General features: G+C 40.3%; 2 protein-coding genes across 14 annotated transcripts in view; one reads left to right on the forward strand and one right to left on the reverse strand.

Annotated features, from left to right (window-relative positions):
• The window catches only part of ARHGAP44 (Rho GTPase activating protein 44), a 45,191-nt gene extending 38,002 nt beyond the window's left edge, over positions 1–7,189 (forward strand). For 6 of the 9 annotated variants that reach the window (XM_039355074.1, XM_039355077.1, XM_039355080.1 and 3 more), the window contains 2 exons: positions 36–413; positions 5,430–7,189. In XM_039355074.1, the coding sequence (XP_039211008.1) occupies positions 36–413; positions 5,430–5,569 (518 nt within the window). In that variant the 3' untranslated portion in view covers positions 5,570–7,189. Of the gene's footprint in view, positions 1–35; positions 414–2,216; positions 2,269–5,429 lie in introns of all 9 variants that reach the window. The other 3 variants (XM_039355078.1, XM_039355079.1, XM_039355076.1) reach the window with 2 other exon arrangements.
• Positions 7,190–10,970: 3,781 nt separating this feature from the next.
• The window catches only part of LOC120313307 (testis-expressed protein 47-like), a 43,106-nt gene continuing 28,021 nt past the window's right edge, over positions 10,971–26,055 (reverse strand). For 3 of the 5 annotated variants that reach the window (XM_039355084.1, XM_039355089.1, XM_039355085.1), the window contains 5 exons: positions 21,310–21,399; positions 19,787–19,848; positions 18,709–18,913; positions 16,454–16,610; positions 10,971–11,251 (listed from right to left, as the gene is read on the reverse strand). In XM_039355084.1, the coding sequence (XP_039211018.1) occupies positions 11,163–11,251; positions 16,454–16,610; positions 18,709–18,913; positions 19,787–19,848; positions 21,310–21,399 (603 nt within the window). In that variant the 3' untranslated portion in view covers positions 10,971–11,162. Of the gene's footprint in view, positions 11,252–12,840; positions 12,901–16,453; positions 16,611–18,708; positions 18,914–19,786; positions 19,849–21,309; positions 21,400–26,055 lie in introns of all 5 variants that reach the window. The other 2 variants (XM_039355087.1, XM_039355088.1) reach the window with 2 other exon arrangements.

A 26,055-nucleotide genomic window follows, 5' to 3' on the forward strand; every position in this document is an offset into this window, starting at 1 on the left:
CGTCTTTCTCTCTCTCTTTCTCTCATTATCTACAGTTTCAAAGAAGCTGACCCCACTCCCTGCCAAGGGTCCTTATGGCCAGTCTGGTGGTATGTCTGATCCATCGATGGGGCAGCCATCTCCGGCCAGCCTTTCTCCCACTCCACCCAGCACTCCATCGCCCTATGGACTGAGTTACCCACCAGGCTACTCCTTGAGTTCAGGCCCTCTTTCCCCAGTGGCAGCTCCTTCCCTGTCTTCTCCTCCTTCCCTAACAAGCACTTTAACCAAATCTCGGCCCGCCCCCAAGCCACGACAGAGGCCTACACTGCCACCTCCACAGCCTCCCACATCCAGTGCATCTGGCTCGAGTCCACAATCCACAGAGCACACCCTCCTAGACGACATCTCTCCCGGAGAGAGCATGTCCACAGGTAACCAGAGAGTGGAAGTGGGACATCGGCTTGTGGTTTGGGAAATAGCTGGGGTCACTAGCAGAGCTTGTGCAGGTTCTGGTTTTTCTTCCTTTTGCGTACAGAAGGCAGAGCTAGCAATGGGCACTGCAAAAGGAGTACAAAGATGGGAGCAGCCCAAGTGAAGCGGAAGTCTATATGGGCCACTGTAATCACTGGGAAGACAGAGGTTGCGTTTTGCTGGGCTGCTCTCCTTTATTGGTCTGGTTTTCCCACAGCCTTGATTTCAAAATCGAGAAGGCTCATTTTACTTAACCTTGTTTTAGTTTAAATGAACTAAAGGAAAGAAAGAAGTCTATTCCTATAGGTAGGCATGTTTTACAAAATACTACTCAATCAGAAAGTCTGAAGCAAGTATTGTATGCAGAACAAACGGCAAAGTGTCAGGAATCTATCACTGTGATGAGGGAAAGAGGGATACTTTCTGGCACCCTGACCTAGGGAGCTGCTTTTTGATGATGACCTCGAGGGACATCTTAGGGTATTTCCAGACCCAAAGGCAAGTGCCACTGATTCTTGCTTTCCCCAGAGATGATATATACTCCAGCATGCACCGCTGTCTTCAGCAAATTGCTGCATAGTAGCATGTATTCCTACAGGTTTTACTGTAGGCATTATGATAATAGTACACCCCTGGATGTGCCATGTTGCATTCACCTATGGTGCAAATTTCTCTTGGGCATAGCTGTGCTAAGCAGAGTAAGTCCTGTTCCAGGGTTGGCTCTGAGCTTCTCTGTTTTTAATATTTTTTTTCTACCTTCTAAGATCTCAAGGAACATGGCCAGGGTTTAATGTGGTTTGGGGTGAGTTAAACAGTGACATCATGCTTCAAACATACAAGTTTAGGCTGCTAAACGTTGACAATTTGACCCAGAAGTGCTTTGGTGGCAGAAGGCAAGTTGCCTATTTGACCACATTCTTCTTCTCCACTCCACCCCAGAGCCATTGATTCATAAGCGCCAATCTCTCTCTTTAGTATGTTTTGTAAATAGTAAATAATCCAGCTGTTTTAACAGCAGGGTGAACACCACTCCTTTCATTAGAAGAGATTACTTGGCTTGGCTTGTACTATAAACTGAAATGCTTAATAGAAAACATCCTATTTAGAACAGTTTTCTGCAACCTCACAGGTTTTTCAGGAGCTGGACTCCTTCTTAAACATGCATGTTTCAGATAGAATTATAAACAGAACGGATCCACTATTTTCATGTCTCATGCTTGGATGAGCACTAGTTTCTTTTCAATTGGGCTGCAGTTTCTCCTCTTGGCGGTGGGTGTGGGGTGGGGGTAGATGTAGGCTTTTTAGGCCCAAATACTTCCAGCTGACAAGCCAAGGGAATTGGCAAAAAGATGGGAGATATAAATAATTTCTAAACCTCTGTAAGGAGTTTTTGTCTCTATTTTATTATATTTGGGGGGGGACCTGGCTGGTTCATGGTAAGCTGAAGTCTTGAGCCATCCATTCGTTCTAAAGATATGAATATTAGAAACTGGAATGGTATGAATATTAGGCAGTAATCAGAGAGGGCAGCAGCTCCCATCATGCCAGCTCCTAAGGACTAAATGGCCAGTCTTCAGACAGATCTCTATTTCATCCAATGAAAGGATAATGAGAAGAGATCAGGTCTCACCAGCTTCCTATTCAGGGATGGGTAGATAGGTGTATTGCTGTTGTTTAGACTTTCCTTTGTGTTTTACTTTTGTCTTGTTGCTGCTGTTTCTCTTCTGTTCCTATTTCCCAATCCTATTATTGTGTCCTTGCAGCTGTTTGAAACACGTGGTGCAATATTGGATAGGTGTGAGGGGACTGCTTGGGGTAAGCTGGAGTCCCACCATCTTCCCTGAACCTTTGCCCTTCTGCTACTGCCACCTACTGCCCCTGTCCTGCCCTGCGACTATGCCTCGTCTCAGTCACCTATCACCATCTCACTGGCCTTGCATGGGGCCTGCTGATCCAGAACAGCATGGCTGCTCAAGCCTGAACCCCGTTCCAAGCTTCCTGATAATGCTATTATTAGTAAACTTGGAGGGTGCTTCTCTAAATCACTGGCCTTCATGCACGTCAGCCTTTTGGTACACAAACAGTTAAATCCATCCAACTAATTCCTTTCCAAGCCACAGGGTTCACTGGCTCCTAACCTTGCTGGTCCTTTCTTGCCAATGTTAACTCTCTCCCTCTGCCATTCCATGTGTTCTTTCCAAAGGGATGTCATGATATTACCATTTAACTAATACTAGTGGCACTCACTGTTATGGATGAAGCCAAAAGAACCACATCTAGGGCATTTCAAGTGCACAGGAAGGTTAAGATAAGGTGTGTAGCCAATTCACATAGACGATGGGATCTTCTCTCATCATCCAAGAAGAGCAGTCTTTGCAGTGGAATGCTCTCATCAGGCACCAAAGTTTTGTGAATCATTCCTTTTTAAGAAGTGTGTTTCCCCTGGGTATTTGGGAGTAACTTTCTTATTTCTTCAACTTTGGATGTATTCATGTGTAAATTGCACTGTGAGGGGTTTGTTTGCTTAAATTGCTTATATGCCACTCACAGACTCTAGATAGATGCAAGTTCCCATCTTTCTCACTTACATTCAGTGATGATTACAATGATATGAAAAGATGTTTATTATTTAAATAGCATAGGATATGATATCTCTCACTAAATAAGGAGAGAGGACAATCTGCATTCTGGCTGTAAGAAATTATGGGACAGAGCAGATGAAAAACTGGACTTAACATAAATATATTATGACAGTGCTTGGCGTGTATTTGCCTTTGGATTACTGGTTGCAAAATTACTACAGTGTAGTGTAGAACACAAGGCTAAGTTAGGACAGGTCATTCAGAGTAATGCTGACAGTGAACATTTGGCCATCAAGCATGGTGCTATGTGGTTCCGCCCCATGGTTCCAAACTGGGCAATTGTTTTGGAAATTTGCAGTGAGAACTGCAGGTTTCAAAGCAATCTGGGCAACTGTGAACATGTTTTATTTCCCTTCAAATCTCACACTGGCTGGGAAATTCTGGGAGTTGAAGTCTATACAGCTTAAGAGTTGTCAGGGTTGAGAAACACTGCCCTAGATATGTCTATGGAAATTCTATGTCATCCGGGTCATAGTTAACCCAAAGATGCTTTTTCGAATCAAAGAAAACCAAGAAAGTCCAGTTGCCTCATGAAAAAGCACCTTTGGGACTACCCAAGATAGAAAAGGATTATTCCTCTTGCACTAGACGTCCATCATTTCTTTGCCTATCTTTCCCAGTTCTTTTAATGACTTTTGAAGTCTTTTCATACAATTTGAAAAGCCCTTTTTTTTAAGTTGAATTAGATGGTTCTGAACAGATTTTCATACACAGATTGACTGATTGAAAATGACAGGGAGGTTTCCCTTCGGTATCCCAAATATCCCCAAAGTGCTGATCGTTTGGAAAGTGTGAATGAACAGAATGTTCCATGATATCTTGTGGTCCTGTGAGCATTTTGTCGAGTTTTGGAAATACCGTGTGATTTTCAGGGGACATTACTTGTTCAGAACAATCTGCATGCTGTCATTTGTCTGTAATTAAATAACTTTATCCTATCCTACCCCGTATCATGTATTCTCCTAATCTTCCATAAGGGAGAGTTTGTCCAACAGTGTCTAATCACTTCTGACCCTACTTTGAATTTCTTTTATGAATCAAATAATATGATTTGAGAAAGAACTCATTGGGGTATGCTGTGAACCTGATTATGTTTAGAGTTGAAATTCACATATATTCATTCCCTCCTGGATGTGTGCTCCTTTCTTACTCTTTTCAGGCCATGCTTTGACAGTGAGCAACCCTTTGTAAATCACACTGTGATATTGCTGAAGAACGTTTCCCACAAAAGTGTTGTATAGAAGGCTTCCTACTGCCTTCTATCATACTGACAATTCTTCTGTGATGTTACAACTTAGGGGAGACCTTCACAAGTTGAGTTCTTCACCTGAAGATAGCATCAGGAAGGAGATGAAGTCCTCCAATGTGAATTGGAGCCTGATCTCATAAGTTCCAGATCACATGGAAGTGTGAATGCATAAAGAAAGGTTTCCCATATGAGTGATATCACCAGAAAAAGGGGCTTTTGTCATCTAATAGCTCTGTCTCCTTCAGAGTTTATAGTGGCCACCAGGGAGCAGCATGTAGTGTAGAGAATTGAATCACTTATTCACTTTTTCAGGAGTAGACCTAGGCCAGAATTTAGGAAATATTAACCTCTCTGCTTTTCAGAATTTCCTCTAGCACTTCAGATTAAGTCATTTCCCCATGCCCTCCCCCCAAAAACCTGCCAAATTATTTGTTACTCATAAGGCATTGATAGTAAAGTACAGGAATTCCTTAACAGTGAATTTACACATTTTCCTTTATGAACCAAAGTCCTCATCACTTTGGTTGATGACTGGAATATTTACTGTTGAGCAAAGGAGAAGGGAAAAAAACAGAGATTTCAAATTCTGAGTAAAAAGATTATTGTAGAATTGGCTCCTTTGCAAGAGGAGCTTTTTTTTTTTAAGCAGAGCTGTGATAGGAGCAAAGGAAACATTTTATCATGTTGAAGTGATCAAAAAAGCAGCTGTATAAGAAGCCTTGTCTTCACAAGAGGTTTTAGGACAGGTGATCACCCTGATATTATTTGCCCAGCATTTGACTATCAGGCTGCATTCAAAGGATCCTATGAGATTAAGAAGCATAAGACTTACCACAGATTCACTTAGCAAGGAATGCTTCCAGGGAAGGCACAACTCTAAAGAATAAAAGGAAAAGGTATAAACAAAGATTATATTATGACATCCCTTTCTCTGGCATTAGCAGGCTCTAAGAACTATATTCATTGCTCTGTTCAGTTAAAGCTTCTACATTATCAGATTAACTCAGCTGTATAGATGGGGTGGGCAGAAAAGGCTTGGAACAGGATGGTAATTTGTCTCCCTTTTTGTCTGTGCCTGGTTACAGATCTGGCCCATCTTGATATCCCTTCCATCCATGTAGAGGTTGGTGCCACACTTCACTTGGATCCCTCGGGTCAAGTCCAGAGACATCCGGTACCAGGAAAAATCAGTTCAGAGGAGGATTCAGAAAGCACCGCCCTATGACATGAAGATCCCTCTTATTTCTCTAGAGTGCTTTCTTGTACATATCAGTGCCCCACATGAACATTGCTGGAGGAGGCATATCCAGAGACCTTGTCAAGGGATGTCTCTTCTGGAGTTTCACTTGCCAGCCACTTGTGCAAGACTGACAGCCCTCTGGGCCTGGTGCTAAGCCTGTCTCTGTGGCAAAGGGCATTGCTGGTGCAATTTCCATTTAATTATTTTTTTCTCTCTCTCCTGTTTGTTTAGCCTTATCCAAATTTTGCCTTTTTGATGTGGTGCCTATTTATCTCCTTTATAAGCTTTTGGACCCTTATCTTAAAAAAAAAATATTAATCTGCCCTATCTGGAGATTCATTTCATTCTGGTCTTCAACAAAAAAACAAAGAGGTGAGAGGGGCAGATGGTCTCCCTGAGTGAATGACGTGGAGGGCTGTTGCCACCATCTCTTCTTTCTGCTGTTGCTTCCACTGCCCCTCCCCCTTCCAGCAGCTAAGTCTCCATCCAGTTCAAGCTGCTTTGTCCTTGCAAATCAGCCAAGGGACGTCTTTCCGTTTTTCCTGAAAGCCCTTTTGTTTGGTTTTCTGGAATCCTCAGAGCTCCTGTTGTTTTCATCCCTTCCCGGTGACACTTTCGCTGGTACCTGGGCCTATTTTTCATTCCATTCCTTCCTTCTTTGAACTTCCTCTTGGCAAAGAGCAACTTACGGACAGTGGAAGAGCACAGCATTGCTTCATTTGGCTTTGATCAGAATGAAAAAAAAAATCATAGTGGTGAGATTGTTTGGGTAATGCCCTCCCTACTCATGGTTATTTGATTAGCAATAAAAGTATATCCTTGTAGTGTGTTTTGGAGGTGGAATCTGGCCATGAGGAGTTCTTCTTCACCAGCACCAAGGGTTTATTCCTCTCTCCCCCACGAGGGCAAGGAAAAGGGAGAGAAATTCCCCTAGCAGGACACATCTGTAGAGGGTAGATTGCAGCTCTCCATAGCATTTTAAGCAAGATCCAACTGAGCAGAATGGAATTCACAGCTGTGCATGCAAAGACAGATGTTATTAGCTTTTATCCTTTTCAAAGAGTTGAGATGTATCTGTCAAGATGGATATATATTTGTACATACAAAGTCTATAAATATATATATATATATATATTATATATATTTGGTTTATTCGGGGCCATTCCACCTGAACTGTTGTACAAATGTACAATGTAAATTTAACTGCTTATAATGACTCTTCCAGCCCATATGTACGTACATACATAGTCACACTCAGATTAATGGTAATGGTATTTAATGTCTCCTGACTCTACTCCGGCAGCATTTTTGCAAGTTCATATGCTCTTGCTTTGCTACCAGTTGTGATACTGTGTACCTCATTGCCCAAACTAAGAAAGGCAACAAACCAGGTGCACGCTTTTGGTAAAAGAAAGGGTGATAGATTTTTCATATTCCCCTCAGTTCTGTCATCTGGTGTTCTTGCTGCTCAAAAAAGGGAGCCATAGAGCCAGTCAAGGCATAGAGCAGATCCTTTCTGGGAGCAGTCTCCTGCTTTCTTCATTTCTGGCCTCAGTGCTCCACTCCACTGACTTACAGTGTCATTAAAGTACAGTTAATGACGTTTGTGCTTTCTCTTTTCTCTGTTTTGGTTTATTTATTTATTGAGGGCATTGCAATATTAAACTTAGTATTACAAGTCTAATAAATGTTCAGTATGTCAGACGTTTAAGCAGCTCTTTAAAGTAGCCAGTAATATCTGTACAAGCTTTTAGTATGATTTTGGAAAAGGGGCGGCTGGCTGAGAGTTAGAATGATGTGAAACCTGTACTGGTAGTCCTCGACTTACAATGGTTCATTTAGTGACCGTTCAAAGTTGCAAGATCACTGAAAAAAATGACCATTTTTCACACTTATGACCATTGCAGCATTCCCATAGTCATGTGATCAAAATCCAGATGCTTGGCAACCTATTTATATTTATGACGGTTGCAGTGTCCTGGGAGTCATGTGGTCATCTTTTGCGACCTTCCAACAAGCAAAATCAATGGGGAAGCCAGGCTCAAATTAACAACCGTGTTACTAACTTAACAATTGCAATGATTCCCTTAACAACTGTGGTGAGAAAGTTTGTAAAATGAGGCCAAACTCACTCAACAAATGTCTCATTTAGCAACATAAATTTTGGGCTCAATTGTGGTCATAAGTTGAAGACTACTTGTATTGACCGCCACTTCAGATCTTGATCTGTTTCTTTTACTGTGCAGAAACATCAATGAATTTGGCTGTAAGTCAAATCATCTCCCTGCTAGAAAGCCACTTGTCTGCCCCAGTTGCTACTCTTAAACCCAACACAAAAGCAAGGTTCTACATTTAGGCAAGAAAAACCAAATGCACAGGTATAGTATAGGGGGTACCTTGCTCAATAGTAGTAACTGTGAGAGGGATCTCGGAGTCCTAGTGGACAATCACTTAAATATGAGCCAGCAGTGTGCTGCAGCTGCCAAAAAAGCCAACACGGTGCTGGGCTGCATTAACAGAGGGATAGAATCAAGATCACATGAAGTATTAATACCACTTTACAATGCCTTGGTAAGGCCACACTTGGTAATACTGCATCCAGTTTTGGTCACCAAGATGTAAAAAAGATGTTGAGACTCTAGAAAGAGTACAGAGAACAGCAACAAAGATGATTAGGGGACTGGAGGCTGAAGCATATAAGGAACGGCTGCTGGAATTGGGTATTTCTAGTTTAATGAAGAGAAGGACGAGGGGGGACATGATAGCTGTGTTCCAATATCTCAGGGGCTGCCACAAAGAAGAGGGAGTCAAGCTATTTTCCAAAGCGCCTGAAGGCAGGACAAGAAGCAACGGGTGGAAACTAACCAAAGAGAGAAGCAACCTAGAACTAAGGAGAAACTTCCTGACAGTTAGAACAATGAACCAGTGGAACAACCTGCCTCCAGAAGCGGTGAATGCTCCAACACTGGAAGTTTTTAAGAAGAAACTGGACAGCCATTTGTCCAAAATGGTATAGGGTTTCCTGTCTGAGCAGGGGGTTGGACTAGATGACCTCCAAGGTCCCTTCCAACTTTTTTATGATGATGATGATGAAGAAGAAGAAGTTGTATCTAATGGGGCCATCCCATTAACCATGGAGATTGGCAGAAGAGCAACATATGATCAAGTGTTCAGCCTCCAAGTCTGCTCATGAACTTTGAAAAAATAGTACATGCAAATCTGGGGGACATTGGTAATGATGAGGGGAGGAGACCAGGGAGGAGGCTCTATCATGTTATACAACATTTTGATGCAGCCCATAAGAATAGTACCTATATTGCCTGCCCATCCTCTCGTACCATATTGCCAATTGCGTGGGATACTATTATTGTGGTGGTGGTGGTGATAAACAAAATTCAACTGCTTTCATTTAATTGCAAAGGGACAAAAGAAGAATACTGGTGGAATTGGTTTTGTAACTGGAATGGCATCACGAGGTATTTCTCTGTGGGCATAAGCTATTTCTAAGTATATGTTACAGCAGGGGTGTCAAACTGGCAGCCCGTGGGTCAGATGTGTCATGTGCAGTCCAAGCCCACCCTGGCTCCACAAAGGCAAAAAACATTGCAATACGTCACAATATGTCATGTGACGTGATCAAGTTTGACACCTGTGTGTTACAGAATCATTGGGGAAAATAGTGGTTACAGAACTAGAAATCAAATACATTTGTTCATAGATAATTCCCTCATTTGCTCCCTTATACAGAAACTAAGGAAATGTAAATCTTTTGAAATAAGTGTTTCAAAACACATTTTTACTAGTGTTATTCCTTTGAAAGCTGGGCTTCAGAAAGTTCTTTTTTTCAAAATCTTAAAACTTATCAATTACCTCAGGCTGCTTTGAAAGTGTCTCCCATCTTTTTCTTGTTATGAGGGCCTGAAAGAATGGAATAACTATAGGAATAAAAATTGATAAGATTGCAAATGAAGCTGTACATCTGCATACCAACAGTAATAATCAATAATAATGTTTAAGTGATATGTATGAAATTCATTATCCCCTAAAATGTTTCAATTCTGCCAGTGATTTTGTAAGCATTGAATAAGGGGATAAGGGATGGTCATTCTGAGTGTTGTGAATTGCTACTATATCGCAAGCATTCTATGTATTATTACACTGTTCTAAAGTCATCATCTCTCTAGTCGCAGCTGCCACATAAGCTTGGACATCAACTGTGTCAAGAATGCCTTCTGAATTCTACTGCCCTTTAACTTTCACGTCTCCCTGTTTACATTTTAATTCAAATTCTTAACTCTCACTTGATGTGTGCTACATTCACTCTGGCATAACTTTATTTTTGTAGGTTGAGATGGAGGCCATTCAGAGCACAAGACTTGGCCTTGATCTAGGCTTTTCTAACAGATTTCGCATCTCTTCAGGAACTGACAGAAATACTGGTCTTGGATCCAAATTAGTAGAAGTTGTGAGAAAACATTTAAAACTCATTCTGCTTATAGAGAAATTTTCTCTTGATGAACATGGTAAGCAGCCTGGGACTCATGTGTTCACTGCCAGATCCCATCATGGGCTGCTGTTCCAACTGAGGAGATGAATTCTCCTGACTATCCTAGATGTAAAATCAAAGCCCAACACTTAGAATGAATTAGTTCAAGGGGCCTCTGTGGTTTGATGAGATAGATAGAATGACTCTGACAGGTTGCTGTGTGCTTCCATCTGTTCTGGATCTGAAGGTCAACTGCTACAAGCTGAGTATCTGATGCTGACAGGGTTCCAGCACAATTTCTTTATGGAAGTGTGAGCTGTTATTTTACCTTCTGAACTTTCATCATTTCCTGGTGCCTTCCATTTAAAGGAGGAAATACTGGCTGGTATTTTGTGTCACACAGAAGTTTGATTCATACGTTAATAGGGATCAGAGGAAGAAATGTGATCCATCTTTCACTGCCTCTTATACAAGATGGGAAGTAGAATTTTTGGGTTACTACCAAAATAAGATTTCTGAAATTGAGAAAATGGTGGAGCTTACAGTTCTTTGTGGCAATGATTCATCCTCAAGGAATTTATATATTTGATTGTCCCCAAATACAAACATAAAGGTAAACAGGAACAAGTTGGCACTTTTTCCTTATTTCTATGTTCCAGAAGATATCACTATTCTAAAATTGCCAATAGTAGCATTCTCTAATATGATACAATTTTTCAAGCTGGGAAAATAAGAAATGAGGTATTACTAGGATAAAGCTATATTGATTTTCACAGTTCTGTGTAGCATACTAATTGGGGAAAGATGGTTTCCTTTCCTGTCTATCCTCAAGGTTTAAAACTGATAGAAAAACTAATTAGGGCTGAAATAATACCTTTTACAAATAATGTCAGAGCCAAATTATATGCAGGGCTACATTTATTTGAACTGAGTGTATCAGAGATATAAATTCTGAAAGAGAGAACACAACTTTTATTAAAGCAAAATCAATTATCTCAAAAAATTACAAGCAGTCCACGTTGATGATCATTTTTCTGTATTGGAATTTCAAAGATGCAATCTGACAGTTCTATCAATACTATGTTCCAAATATCACAAAGGCATTTTTTTCTTAAAAGTCTCCTTTAAAACAGCCCAATCAAGATGACGTTTTAACCGATCTGACAAAGAATGCATGCTGTCTGTTTTTGAGACAAAAAAAAAAAACAGGGTCAGAAGAGGAATCATGAACACCATCCAGGATTAGAAGGCATTCTAGTATGCAAGCTAAGGTTGCTAATGGGGACAAAGTCCCAGCTTTGTCCATGTGACATTTGTCCTTCATAGCTGCTTAGGGAACTTTGTTGCTTAACATCAGCTATATGTCAGCTTTCAAGCATCAGATATATAACATGCTTCTTACCAACATACGTGAAGGCAGCCAAACTTTATGTTAAGATACACAAGAGAGATGATATAGAGATTTTTTATTCCCCGTGGGAGAATGTATGTACTTTGATGATATTCACACATTAATATTATAATGATAAAAGATAACTATATGGGAGAAGGCTATATGTTTGAGAACGTCCACGTGCAATTGCCTTTATGACCTGGTTCTTGAAAAAAAAAAGATGAAAGCCATAGTTCAATAGTTGGGGATTATTACTCAAATGCCTGATGGAGAATGATCATTACAGGTAAGTCCTTCTTCCTATCGCTGTTGTTGAATGCTTTAAAATGTGTCACTCATTCCTTGAACCAAGAGCACTTTCACGCCACTGTTGTTTACCACTTCAGGACTGGCCCAAGTGATTTGACAAAATCAATTGTTTTCAGGAGACAAAAGACTTTTTTCTTTGACTTACTAGTGGAAGTAAAATTTTCTTTTGACTCACTAGAGTTCTGCAGACATTATGGATGATTCATTTCTACATTGCCAGGAATTGTTGTCCATGCTGACTACCCAGCCATTAACTGCTCCTCCTCACACATAACATAGTTCAACACTGTATTCCTGGAGTTTGTCTCATTTTGTATCCTTATTCAGAGTTAAACTTTCCTTCTTCCCCAGTCTAGCTAACATAGCAGCATGTAAATAAGGTTACAGCTAATGAGAAATGTCACTAGTTGCAAATGGTTGATCAGCTGTTCCTTTCACAGCCCACAAGGACTTTAGAACGCAACAGAGTGGTGGGACAACAACCAAGAAGCCCTGGAAAATTTCAGTCTATTTGTTAACATTTTTTAAAATCTTATCTTGAGTTAAGCTGTTAGTCTATTTTTATTAATATTGTTTGTGTAGTGAAATCTGCCTGATGCCAGCTTGCACAAACCAGTGCTCATATACAGTACAATTAATGTTGTGTAACATTCAAACCTGGTACTTCTACAGGAAGTCCTCATTTAGTGACCAGAAATGGGACTGGCAATTTTTAAGTGAAGTGGTCAGTAAGTGAAAACACGGATGTGCCTCCAATTTTAGCTTTCCTTTGCTTTAAAGATCTGCTAAGATCATAACTGCAAGGACTGATTGATTGCAAGTTAGTTTTTCATCATAATCATAGCTGTGAACGGTCACTAAATGAGGCAGTCAATAAACAAGGACTACCTATACTGCAACAGCCAGTGATGTTAATGTGGCAAGCACATAAAAGCGGTTCTAGTGCCTAGCAGAGATGTTAGTCTAACTAGTAGTAAACATCCTGTGCCTCTACTCATGCACTGCAAAGGATCATGCGTGTATCACAGTCCACAGGAGGTGCAAGGGGAAGAGATCGTCATACTATACCTTCTTGCAGGGTACGAAGAATTTAAACAGATGCTGGATTATCACTTCGAAACACAAATCCTTTGACCAAAACAAGGACTACCATTAATTGGAAAACTAATTTACTCTGAAGAAAGCCCTTGCTAATGACCGGTCTGATGATATACGAAAGCCAAATTTTGGCTAACAGGCACACTAGTGCATCATGATCCTATGTCTACAGTGGGCTAAATTTTAATCAAAGTTTCTTATTTATGCTATGCCAATCCCAAACAATCATCCTTCTGGATCGCTGCAAGCCCCATATGTTGGCTGCCTCACATGTGAACGAGGTAAGCTTCCAACCTTGGTTAGAGTGGGTCCTGCAAAGACTTAAGAAGGAGGATGTGTGCACCTACATTAACCATTTTATTCGTGTCACATTCATGCAGACACAGCAAAGAAGATTTGATCTCGCCCCTTTTTTAGGCATTGACAAGTGGACTAAATTGCCACTCTGATTTGTGTTGTCTCCCTTAATGCAGGGCTTAGAATAAAAGGATTCAGTGCCTTGGACTATAATTCAGAATTATAGTCACATACACAATACCATTTCTGGGTTATCTACCACCTCAAGAATTCTGTTTTGTAGCAGAACCCTAATGTGAGGGAAATAATTACTGCTACAACTAAAAGAGCAAGCGACTAAATTTAATTTTTAATGTGTGCTGTTGTGCCCACAGGAAAAAATGATAATAAAGGTTATCCAATCTAACCTAAAATCTAATCTATTTGTCAAGAAAATAGTCACTGAACGTATTCCCTTTGTGTTTCCTCTGCCTACCACTGTTGCAATACATGATAGATCAAGGTTCCCAAACTGTTAGGAAGGCCATTGCATCTTCCTTTTATGTAATTTGAAGGTATACAGCTCCTCTTAGAAAAAAAAAAACACCAAATGAACAATGAAAACAATAAGTGAAATTTGGGAAAAGTGGTTTAATTGTATCAGTATACAACTTCATACCTTCCCTAGACTGTACTTCCCCAAGGAAGGTGGGAACGAGTATGAGAGATAGGATCATGTTTACATCTCAACATGGCTTCTGGCAAAAAAACAATGAAGCAGCAAAATATTTCTGGCATAGCCAACTTGAAATCTGTGAATTGGCTCTATTTTCTCTTCAGAAGGGAAAATTGATTATCTTTCTATTTTCTTTCTATTTCCACCCTACAGAGAGCAATCTTAATCTTTTAATGCTCTTCTAGATCTCCAATTGTACAGAACTCAGGAGAACTTCTAAATCAGAGATTGATTGATTGAAAATAAATGCTATGGGGAGAGAATCATATTGGGATTATAACACTATAAAAGGGAATATTTTTTCCCATAACCCCTAGATACTACTGGGAGCAATGCAGAGAAACCTGGAAAATATGCCTATTTGGAAATGCATTTTCCAACACTGGGAGATAACATCACTTCTTTAAAAGATTCCTACGTTTTCTTTAGTCCTAAAAAGTAACCAGTCTGAATAACTCTCCTGGATGCATTTTAAAATAACGTAAAAGATTTTTACTTAAATGAATAACCCTTTACCGTAAGTTGCCTGGGAAAGAAGGTTGACAGAGTCCATACATGCTTTTGTCTGCCAGGTGCTTTTATGAACAAAAAAAGCAAAAGTTCTGTTCACGTAATGGCCAATACCTGCTTTTTTAAGATTGCTTGGCAGTTGATGGCTTTTGGATACTGCTCCTTTTATTAATCCTGTTAGCTTTAATCAAACTGTTTCTGAATCTTGTTTGGTCTCTTTGTCCTTTGTCAATATGTTACTCAAAGGATGTTCCTACTTTATCTTTTTGTAATTGCAAGTCTAAATTCTTAATTGGGGGTGGAAAGCCCCAGATGTGGGATATAGCACCTTTGGGGTGTTGGGCCAAGCCTAGCAATTAAGGGAATTAGCTTGGAGGAGGAGGAGAGAAGGAAAATCTAAAGAGCCACTTAGAGATCTAATCACTATCACCAAGTTCACACCTATTAGTGCTATTTATGTTTAATAGGAAGAAAGAGAAGTGCTTGCCAAAGATATGGAAGGGCGATTGCACACAGGTAGAATTTCATGCTTATGGAGCCGTTAACTGTATTTCTCCATCTCCAAATCAGAGGAAACCCACAACATGTGTGCATTCCACAATGATTCCAACAGGGAAAATCAAGGGGTTGAGTGCATAACACATAAATGAAGCTGATGCTTATTCATTGACAAATCTCAGTCACCCCTAATCTATGCAGGCCAGTGCTTTTCCCCAACATTTGCAGATCTTTGAACATACATCTGAAGGCTAGGAATCCACAAGACTGAATTGATGGCAAAATTTCTGTAGCAGCAGAGCTTTACAAAAACTGATCACAGCTTTACAAAATTGGCCATAGTGGCTATTCCCTTTCAATCTTCTCTTTGATTTAAAAGTCTATCTTCAGCTTTTGAAATTGTGATTTATAATTCATAGGAATAAACTTACGTCACTCTGCAGAACCCTACCTAGATAAGTATGTAGTATCATAAACCAAATGGCTTCCATAATTCATTATCTAATACTTCTTTTAGTATTTTTACATGACCTTGCTTATCATTGATTTTGATAATATAATGGTCTTGTCTTGAAAACTTTGTAGATTTTAAAGTTGTGTAGAAACTTTAAAAGAAGGTAGTAGATAATTAGAATGGCCTATAACAGGGGTGTCAAAGTTACAACATCACGTGACGTGTTGCAATATATCACGACTTTTTTGCCATTGCCGGCAATGGGGTGGGCGTGGTTTTGCCATGAAGCATCCGGCCCGTGGGCCAGCAGTTTGACACCCCTGGTCTATAAGTTGACAGGTACCATGCACAAGAGCCATGTTATTTATCATACTTAGCCTCAAAGCTTGGAGAAAGTAATGTGACAAGGCATTCTTTTGACTCAGCACTGTCTTGTTATTTCAAAGGTATGCAATTTAAGATATTTATGGTTGTAATAATCCTATGCAAGCAAGGGCCATTGAGCACAGTAAACACAATGACGTCCTTAGGATTCTATTATACATGCCATAAATTTCTTTGAATAAAATTGTCCCAGTTGGGTATCTATCATATTTGTGCAGTTATAAAAACAGGAGAATGTAAGACGTCATAGATTAGTTCAGGGTTTTGACAGGGTGTGTTTACACTAATGTTCAAGCTGTAGCAGATGCTTATTTGCAATAAAGACTTTTTACTATACTGTCTGCAATGCAGCAGTGAGCTACTACTACATGAGTGAGAAAAATAACTACTGGTGTTTTTTTCATGATCTTTCGTTCTGCTTAATATGAAAATCTCCCAGTAGCATGTGGATTGATTTCAGGATACAATATCTTAACTGCTGTGGCTTAAGTTGTCTGCCAAATTCGGCTGATGACAACTTTATGCAATGATCACTTTAAGCCATGTGGTTCTCCAGATGAACAACTATAAATCCTACCAGCACCAGCCAACATAGCCGGTAATGAATTGGAATATGTGTTCTATGGTATTACAGTCCTCTGATTCCTCAACCATGCTTTTAAAGTCATACAGTGAAAAATTACCATAGGTCTTCCTCCTACCTTCAGGTTCAGTTTACCACATACCTGAGTCCATCTGGATGTTCAGAGGAAATTCAAATAAATGCAGGAATTGAGCTGGACTCAATAACTCTTGACATTCCAGGAGGAAACCAATGGTGTCTTGGGAAACAATGAACTCTGGGACTTCCTCCAAGAAATGATCTGGTAGGTTCTTAGGGCTCTGAAGATGACAGAAGCAGCAGCAGCAGCAGCTGGTCAGGTAATTTCTCACAGCCCAGCAAGTGCAAATAAACACAGCACACAATGTTTTGTGTCATACTCAGTTGTGGAGAAACTATTGCTTGCTGGCTAATGCAATGGAAAAGCCAGAAAGGCACCTGTGACACCTCTTTTTCCTTTGAAAGATGAGAGTGGGCAGGAATAGGAGCATCAATCAAATAATTGTAGGGGTTGCAGGTGCTGTGATAGTGCCACTGTCAGGGGATGGAGGGATTGTTTACTCCAAATCTAGATGCTTCCTCCCTGTAAAACTCACCAGGACACCAAATAGCCGTAATCCTAGGTAGCAGTGCTGCCAGGTCAAATACCTTTTATCTTTTAAGGAAAAGATGTGGGGAAGGGGAAAAAAAAACCCTCTACCATAATTTAGTTGAAAATTTCCATCAGAAAGAAATGATAGCTATCATTTTGTGGAGTGGGAGGGGGGGAAATAAAGCGCCAATTCTGAGAGACATCACTGCAGTAAAGGCAAAAACCTGCATATCACTAAAATTTCAATCTCAGAGATGATAGGTGGGAACAACTGGCTCTGCCATGTGCAAGACCTTCACTGCAAGGGTGAGTCTTTGCCTTACTGTCATGCCCACAGTAAAAAGTGTTACAGGCACCTCCCTAATCTGCTGCCTTCATTAAATTGAAATTGCAAGTTCCCAAGTTCCCAGGTGATGCAATCATGGGCCATTCTGGTTTGGAATTCTTAGAATGTTTGTCCCAGAGCATCTGGGAGGCATCAGGCTAGGGAAGGAAAGGGTACTTCCCTGGCAACTGTGGGAAACAAAAGAAGGTCCTGAGCCTTCAGAAGCCAGAGATCTTTCCTTCTTAATTCTCCCTAAGAAAAAGGCCAAAAGCTGAGAGGGATGTAGGTGGCCCCTTTACACTTTTTGAATTGTCCCAAACACCAGGGATCACCTTTCCATACTCCACACCTTCCTAGTCATGTCTTGGAGATTCTTAGAAGCCAAGATTCTAGATATATATACTGCCATGGCTGCAGACTCTGGGCCTCCCTTCCCACCTTCATAAAGTTAGGCCCCTATCATCTTCCCCCACCTTGCATTATTCCAGATATTTGTTGATTATATTGCATGCTGCTGAGGGTAGGTGTGGGACTGCTACATAAAATATGGGGCCAAGGAAAAGCCTTTTCTGTGGTGGATCCTTTCTTTTGGAATATCATTCTCCTGAGGTAAGATTGGCCTCCACTTTGGTACTTTTCTGCAAAGCCCTTAAAACAGCAGTTCTCAACCTATGGGTCGCGACCCCATTTGGGGTCGATCGACCATTTCACGGGGGTCGCCAAGCAAGTCTGTCCGCCATTTTTTCCCCTTTTCCGGCGAGTGCCTTATCTCCCTTGGGCTGGGCCAGCTGGTGCCCAGCCGGTGGTCAGCCTGCTCCGTCTCTGCCTCTTGCCAGCTACGCCTCGGCCAGCGCAGGGGGTGGCACCACGCATGCGCAGCACTCCCAGGCAGGGAAAGTCCTCGACTTACGACCGGTTTAGTCCTCGACTTACAACCGGTTGGAAGTTGCAGCATTAAAAAGGTTGAGAACCACTGCCTTAAAACATAATTTTGTCAGTGGGCTTGGGGATCCAGGATGATATGGGGCTGATCAAGTGGCTGGTGTGATTTGTGTGGTTGTTACCACTGCCAGGAGGATGGGTAGCATGTTTATGGGTTCTTACATTGCAAAATTTTAATGTTGGAAGCTGCTCGGAATCCCCATGCATGCGTTGGGCAGCCATATCAATTTGTTTTATAAATAAATAGCCTCTCCCTCCCTGGAACTCTCTTGCTAGGCACAAACTCCATCTCCCCCCCCCCAATGAGCAGCACCAATAAATGACTTCAGTTTCACTGCATTTAGTAAAGAAGACTGGTTAGGCACAAGTCTTTAGATATATGAGAAGTGTGTCTCAAAGGGCAAATCATCGGCAACAGTTAAGTTACCAGCACCTTCTCAGGCCTCAGGTAGTAGCCATGAATATGGAAGAGGCTTAAGGATTTTTCAAGTCCTTCTGGAAACAGCTGGAGAAGCTATACCTTGGGATACTTCAGCAGATGTTTGCCCAGTTTCAAGAGTGCAGTGAGGCATTCAGAGATGGTAGCCTCCACTGGCTCCTCGTGGGAAGTCTCATAGTTCAGGTATCTCTCCGGTAGATTCAACATTTTATAGCTCCATTGTGGGAAGAGTCGAGAAGGGAGATTGTGGGACACTACCAGGATCTTAGCATCCAGGACTAGCACTCTGAAATAGTGGATCAGGACAAAGTCGTGTTAGGTACCAGTGAGAGAGGACAAGCACTTCCTCATGCTTGGAGAAGATAAAGTAGTCAGACTTCTCCTTTGGAGCAAAAGGCAATGAAGCAGCCTCATTCCAGGTAGAAAAACAGAGATTTACACACAAAGAATGGTATTAATAATACCTTAAGAGAAAATTCTTTCTTTCCTCTAGAAATTAAGACATTTCTTAAGCTTCAAGAGGGAAATACAGCAAAATATACAAAGACGAAAATGTATTGTCACGTGTAGTATAAACGTTAGAGAGAATCGGGGTTTTCCTGTAAGAATCTGGCACCCTGGAACTGTTTTGGCATGTTGACAAATATGTGGATGTCATTTATTCAAATATTCCTCACTCAGGCACCAGATATCATTCATGATAACAGGAAAAATGGTTCCATTTGGTGACAGAAAAGCTCTATTCAGGCATGACAGTTTATTCACACAACTAGTCATCGCAATAACATATCATCATTTGTTATGTCAGTGGCCCATCTTCTTTCAGAATCAGGCCTCTGGCTGCATATAAAGTTTTAAATCTGGCCAGAATTACAGTTTATATCTTAATCTCACTTTTCTGTCAGATAAGTAACATAAATGGTTCTCTAATGCTTTCACACATTTGTAAGATAATTAGCTGGAGCAAGGTTGCTCCACAAATGAGCAAGGACATTTGGGAAACCAAAAGGATTATCGGCCAAAAATATTCAGCACTAAAAAGCTGGGTCCTGTGTCCCACAAGCGCAAAATGCATTTTAGGGTTTCAAAGCAAAACTTTTCAGTAGTGTAAGGGGAGGGGAGAGAAAGCCCTCGGCTTAAAAGAAAATTAATGACTTACCTCTTCTGCTGTTCCATGTCCCTCAGATCCCGTAGGACAGAGTAGAACACATCACTGGATGACTAAAAGAAAAAAATCATGCTAAAAATCACATTAGTAGTAACTCATGCCATTCAAGACGAGCGTCCATCTTGCTCCAGTGAGCCTGTTCCTGGATCATTTATTGCACAGGGAAAGGTTGTCAAACTATTAGGACATCTGTCCATTTTCTCCCCTGGACATCCTGCACTAAATGATCTGCTGACTTTCTGTTATCACAATTTATGGCAGCAAACCAAGCAAGAATCTCCTTGCCAACCAATAATATGAAAATGAAGAGCACCTTTTTCTCCACATGTCCTCTGTCCAGCAGCATAGCCTTATAATGAAATAGTATCCATCTGCTTTCACAACGGTAGTCAATCAAAATTTTATGTCGTGACCTTGTAAATTGTCTGATTCTTATTTTTTCTCATCAGTCGACAGACATGACAGCCAAGTTCTACATTATTTATTTCCTGATTCCAGTAGGAATCCAGTCTCCTCAAATCTATGATCACTGTAATCTATAGATCACACGACATCTCATATTTTTCTGTGGTGAAATTTGGTACAAGCCTGATTGATTCTATATTGTCATTAGCATATGTTCTTGAAAATAAAGGTTTGTTGGAAAAAATATTGAGATTGAAAAAGCAATCTTTCTGATGTTGGAAAAGATAAAAGTCTTTTTTTTAAAAAAAATAGCTTTTGGGTGTAATTTCTGTCACAGATACCAAGAATTGTGTCCACCTCCCCCTCCCCCTCCCCCGCCATCCATGTCCTCCTCTCCCAGTTGAGGTGTCTGATAACCCTACTAAATAATGATTTTCTTCCTTCTGGAGCTTCAATCAAGAAAAAAGGAACTATTCCACTTCTTGTTACTTTTTTGCAGCTTTTACTTCTAATAGTATACAGACCCACAGCTGGTATAACATAAGCACAAAGACTACATTAAAGCTATTGATCTTAAGGGGGAGGAATCCCCCCAGGGTCCTGCAAGGACATTAGAATAGAATAGAATAGAATAGAATAGAATAGAATAGAATAGAATAGAATAGAATAGAATAGAATAGAATAGAATAGAATAGAATAGAATAGAATAGAAAATAGAATAACAGAGCTGGAAGTGATCTTGGAGATCTTCTAGTCCAGTCCTCTGCTCAAGCAGGAGAACCTATACCATCTTAGACAAATGACTCTCTAGCCCAGAGATCCCCAACCTTTTGGGCACCAGGGACTGGTTATGTGGAGAGAGGTTTTTCCGCGGACTGGGGGGGGGGTGGTTTTATGTGCTGCCTGCATCCCATGGATGGGGCTTTGCTTGTTGGGCGGCCCGGTTGCTTTGCTTGTTGGGCAGCCCAGTTGCTGGCATGCTGCGGTCCAGTACCAGTCCACGAACCGGAAGTTGAGGACCCCTGGTCTAGCCTCTTTTTTAAAATCTCCAGTGATGGAGCGCCCATGATTTCTGGGGGCAAGCTATTCCACTAGTTAATTGTCCTCACTGTCAGGAAGTTTGTCCTTAATTCCAGGTTGCTTCTCTCTTTGATCAATTTCCAAGGTTTGCTCCAAGTCTTCACTGTCACACAGCAATCCTGCAGACACAGCATTCAGATTTTAAGAGCAAGGTTCATACTGAACCAATCCAATTTCTTCGGCAAGCACGATCACTGCAATTGCCTTTGCGTAAAGTCCCATGAAGCCGTTCCCTCAACTCTGCCTGGCTCCCTCCTTCTGAGCAAGACCTTCCTTGGCTCCTCCCCCTTTGATTCTCCATAGCAATGATTCAAGCAAATCCACTTCCTTGGCTCCTCCCCCTTTGACTCTCCATAGCAATGATTCAAGCAAATCCACTTCCTTGGCTCCTCCCCCTTTGACTCTCCATAGCAATGATTCAAGCAAATCCACTTCCTTGGCTCCTCCCCCTTTGACTCTCCATAGCAATGATTCAAGCAACTCTATAATGGTTGATCGCCACGCAGAGCTAAGTAACTATATAAATAAAACTATATAAACAAACAAACAATAAAATCTTCTCAGAGGGGAAACTTCCAGTTTTTTTCTTTCTCTGCCACCACCATTCAGAATCCATTGCGCAAACACACATGCTGCAGCCACCCGGCTACTCGGTGGTTTTAGAGAATAGGTTCTCCTTGCGCCTTCTATCTTTTTTTTTATTATTTTATTAATTTTTTATTTTATTTTAAACAACAAAACAAAATAAAGCAAAACATAACACATATACACACACAGTATATACTCCTCCCCCCTTTTTTTAACAGTAATTACATAATGGTAATCTTCTATTATTTACATTTCCCCCCTTATTCTTCTTTAAAATATTTGTCCTTATTGCCCCGTTGTTTCTTATTTACATTTTTCTTCCTTCATATTCTACTTCTTACTAAGAATAATTTATATTATTATTATTATACATTATTATACACATATTTTCACTTTTGACCTTTCCATATTTATTCTCATCTATTATTTCTAGTCTCCAACCAGTCATACAACTTGTTCCATGTTATATAGTACTCTCTGTCTTCCTTTTCTTTTATCTCTTTTGTTAATTTGTCCATCTCAGCACAGTCCAGGATGTTTCTTATCACTTCTTCCTCTGATGGTATATTCTCATTTTTCCAGCACTGTGCATATGCTATTCTTGCCGCTGTTATTATATGTAAAATTAAGTACCATATTTCTTTACTATATTTTATGTGTAAAATACCCAACAAAAAGATCTCTGGTTTCTAGTCTACGGGTTGATCTATTATTTCTTCAATCCATTTTCTTATTGTAGTCCAGTATTTTTTCGCAACTGGGCATGTCCACCATAATGATAATATGTTCCATGTAGTTTTTTACATTTCCAGCATGTTGGCAAATTGTTCTGGAACATCTTGGCATCTCTTGCGCATAATAGTACTTCTGCCAGCAGAGGGAGCTGTCCCCTTTTCTTCCTTACCAGTCTATGAAGCTGAGAGCTTTTACAGTACAGTACTTGCTTCCAAGGTACTTATTTTATTTCCGTTCTATTCTGTTCCCCCATACAAGTTAAACTATGATCAGTTCTTGCAGGAAGGACAATTCAGGCTTTGGTTTTCATTTGACCTACATCCTGAAATTTAATTTTTTAGCCATTCCTAGCTTGTTCCAGTTGTCCAGATAGTCCTCTATTTAACAACCACAATTGAACCCAAAATTTCTGTTGCTAAGTGAGACATTTGTTAAGTGAGTTTTGCCCCCTTTTACGACTTTTCTTGCCACGTTTGTTAAGTGAATCACTGCAGGTGTTTAATTAGTAACACCGTTGTTAAGTGAATCCGGCTTCCCCATTGACTTTGCTTGTCGGAAGATTGCAAAAGGGGATCACATGATCCTGGGACACTGCAGCCATCATAAATAGGAGTCAGTTGCCAAGCATCTAAATTTTGATCACGTGACCATGGGGATGCTGCAACAGTCGTAAGTGTGAATAATGGTCATAAGTCACTTCTTTCAATGCTGTTGTAACTTTGAACAGTCACTAAACGAACTGTTGTAAATTGAGGACTACCTTTATTGCATCCATAATAACGGTAGAAAAAAATAGATTCTCTTCCTCCCCAGTTTATTGTCATTTTCTCATAGCAAAATACAGTAGCATTTCCTTTCTTAATCCCAGTGCTGGTCCAATGTTCTATAATTTTATATTGCTCATAATGGCTTATAGTGATAGAGATTATGGGTTTTAAAAAATCCCTATGATTGAGTCCCTTTATTCAAAAATGAAGGTGCACACAGACCCTAATGAGATAAGTCTTTCAAATGAATTAATATCAGAAATGTTGTTTATCATATGCCAAACTCTTTCTGTTCCTGTGTAGACCAACAGCAATATTATAAACCTTCCAAAAACCTGAATTGTTAAAAGGTCTAATCTAAGTCTGCCATTGTCCCCAATGTGCTTTTGGCAGACTTAATGTCTTTGGAGATTCTCAGTCATCTGAGTCAGGGCTGACCCAAAGGTGTTTTCTTTTTTCTAAAAGGCAACTGGACTTTCTTTTTCCTTGAAGATGTTTCGCTTCTCATTCAAGAAGCTTCTTAGTTCAGAACGGAAGAAGCTTCTTGGATGAGAAACGAAACATCTTCAAGGAAAACAAAGACAGTCCAGTTGCTTTTTGAAAAAAAAGCACCTTTGAGTCAGTCATGACTCGGATGATTGAGAATCTCTAGTATAGACATTAAGTCTACTGTTATAAAGAACCATAGTGGTAAAATCAGTTTCTGTTGAGATTTTAAAGTTTGAACCAGTGCTGTGAGTAAGAAGCCCTAGACACATGGCATGGAAATGCAGTTCAAACCATTTTTAAGCAGGAAATGAAATACAATATCATTAGCTATGTCTGTTATCGAAGTGAGATTGTCCACAAACATTCTTGAGGCTAGAAGAGAGGATATTCAGCAATGTTTCCACAAAATCCAACAGTTTCTGAGTGGGAAACGAAAAAGAAAAAAGCAAGAAATAACCATGAAGAAATAATGTAACTTATTTTCATAGAGAGGGTGTGGATCTAGTATCTATTACGGAGACGTTTTTTTCTCCAATTCATTCGTCATAATTGTATAATTGTTTCTAACACATCATCTTTCTTTTAGGTTAGGAAAAGTAATCAATATGGAATCCTCAACAAAATGATGTCTAACCACCCTGCAAAATTAGAAAATGCTTCTTACATACAGAGTAAAGCTGAGGCATGAGCTGGCTGCAGATTTGCTAAATAGAGTGCCTGTTTTCTAATACACTTTAGAGAAATGGGTATATTTTCATCTAAACAAGTTGTATGTACAGTATTTAAGCAGCTAATCCATTCAGACAGTTGTTCCATTAATGGTTATTCTAAACTGGGGATTCAATTGTTTCATAGTCATTTACACAGGTACCACACTGTATTTCAAAAGTCTAGTTAAAACATTCAGTATTCAGCTCTATCAATGGTCAACAAGAGCTAATATAAATTCTTTGCAGAATTGATAGACACTAGCACACAGACAATTTTTAGCTCAGTTTGTAAAACTGTCCCTGACTTTTCTCATTAGCTCTCAGTTACCATACAGATAGTGTTACAATGGCAATTGGGACAGAATTTCCATCACTAAGCAATGTGGTCATAATGCACCATGTCACATGGCTGTATTACTTAGTGATAGCAATCCCCGCAGTCCTTGCAACTTGCCACCATAACCCCAGGACTGAACAGGTCATTAAGCAGGAACAGACAGGAGTCCCAGGCAAGCAGGATGTGGAATGGCACGACTTGTCATGGCCAACTCTCTGCAGCCAACACACCACAATCAACTCACCATAACCAACTTGCCAAGGGACAACTCACCCTCAGACACTTTAGACAAATGGATATATTGTCATCTAAACAATTTGTATTTAAGCAGCTAATCCGTTCAGACAGTTGTTCCATTAGTGGTTACTCAACTCACCATGACTAACTCGTTATGGGACAACTCATCGTTGGACAATTCAAAAATTCAATTTAATTATTTAAAATAAATTTTAAAAAATATTTTAATTTTTGTCATTCACATTTCATTCTGCCCATCCTTTTGCATCCTTTCTTTAATGATTCTATTCCACTATTTCTCTGATATTGGTGTAACTCCTGTCCCACAGAAAGTTGTCCCACAGTGGGTTGGCCGCGGCAACTTGGCCGTGGCAAGATGGCTGTGGCAAGAGTTGGCCATGATGAGTTGGCTGCAGTGAATTGTCATAGACCCACAAGTGCTACACAGCACCTGAAAAAGTGGCAGAAGTGGGAGTGACCTCTGATCAGCTTCTTCATTGACTTTGTTTATGGGAAGCTGGTTATGTCAGAAATCACAATCATGTGGCCACAGCTCACTGCAACATCATAATTTGCGCTGGGCAGCGAATACCCATTTTCAATCCCATGTCTATGGGGATGCTGTGACAGCTGGAATTCTTAGCACCAGTCATTCAGTGCAGCCATAACTTTGAATGGTCCCTGAACAAATGGTTGTAACCAGAGGACCACCTGTGGAATACAAGCACGGTGCCCAAGACACTCTTTTCACATGTATTAAAGAGATCACAATGTTATTTGCTCTTTTATTTCCCTTACATGATTAAGTTGATCGTGAAAGCAGGCAATGTTTAAACAATCTAATTTAATTTACTACGAAAGAAATTATTTGGGGAGCAAGTTGTTTGCTACTAAAATGCATTCTTAAAAGGC

The sequence above is a fragment of the Crotalus tigris genome, unplaced genomic scaffold (assembly GCF_016545835.1).
Source record: "Crotalus tigris isolate CLP2741 ecotype Arizona unplaced genomic scaffold, ASM1654583v1 scf7180000018599.1079084, whole genome shotgun sequence".
Taxonomy (NCBI): Eukaryota; Metazoa; Chordata; class Lepidosauria; order Squamata; family Viperidae; genus Crotalus; species Crotalus tigris.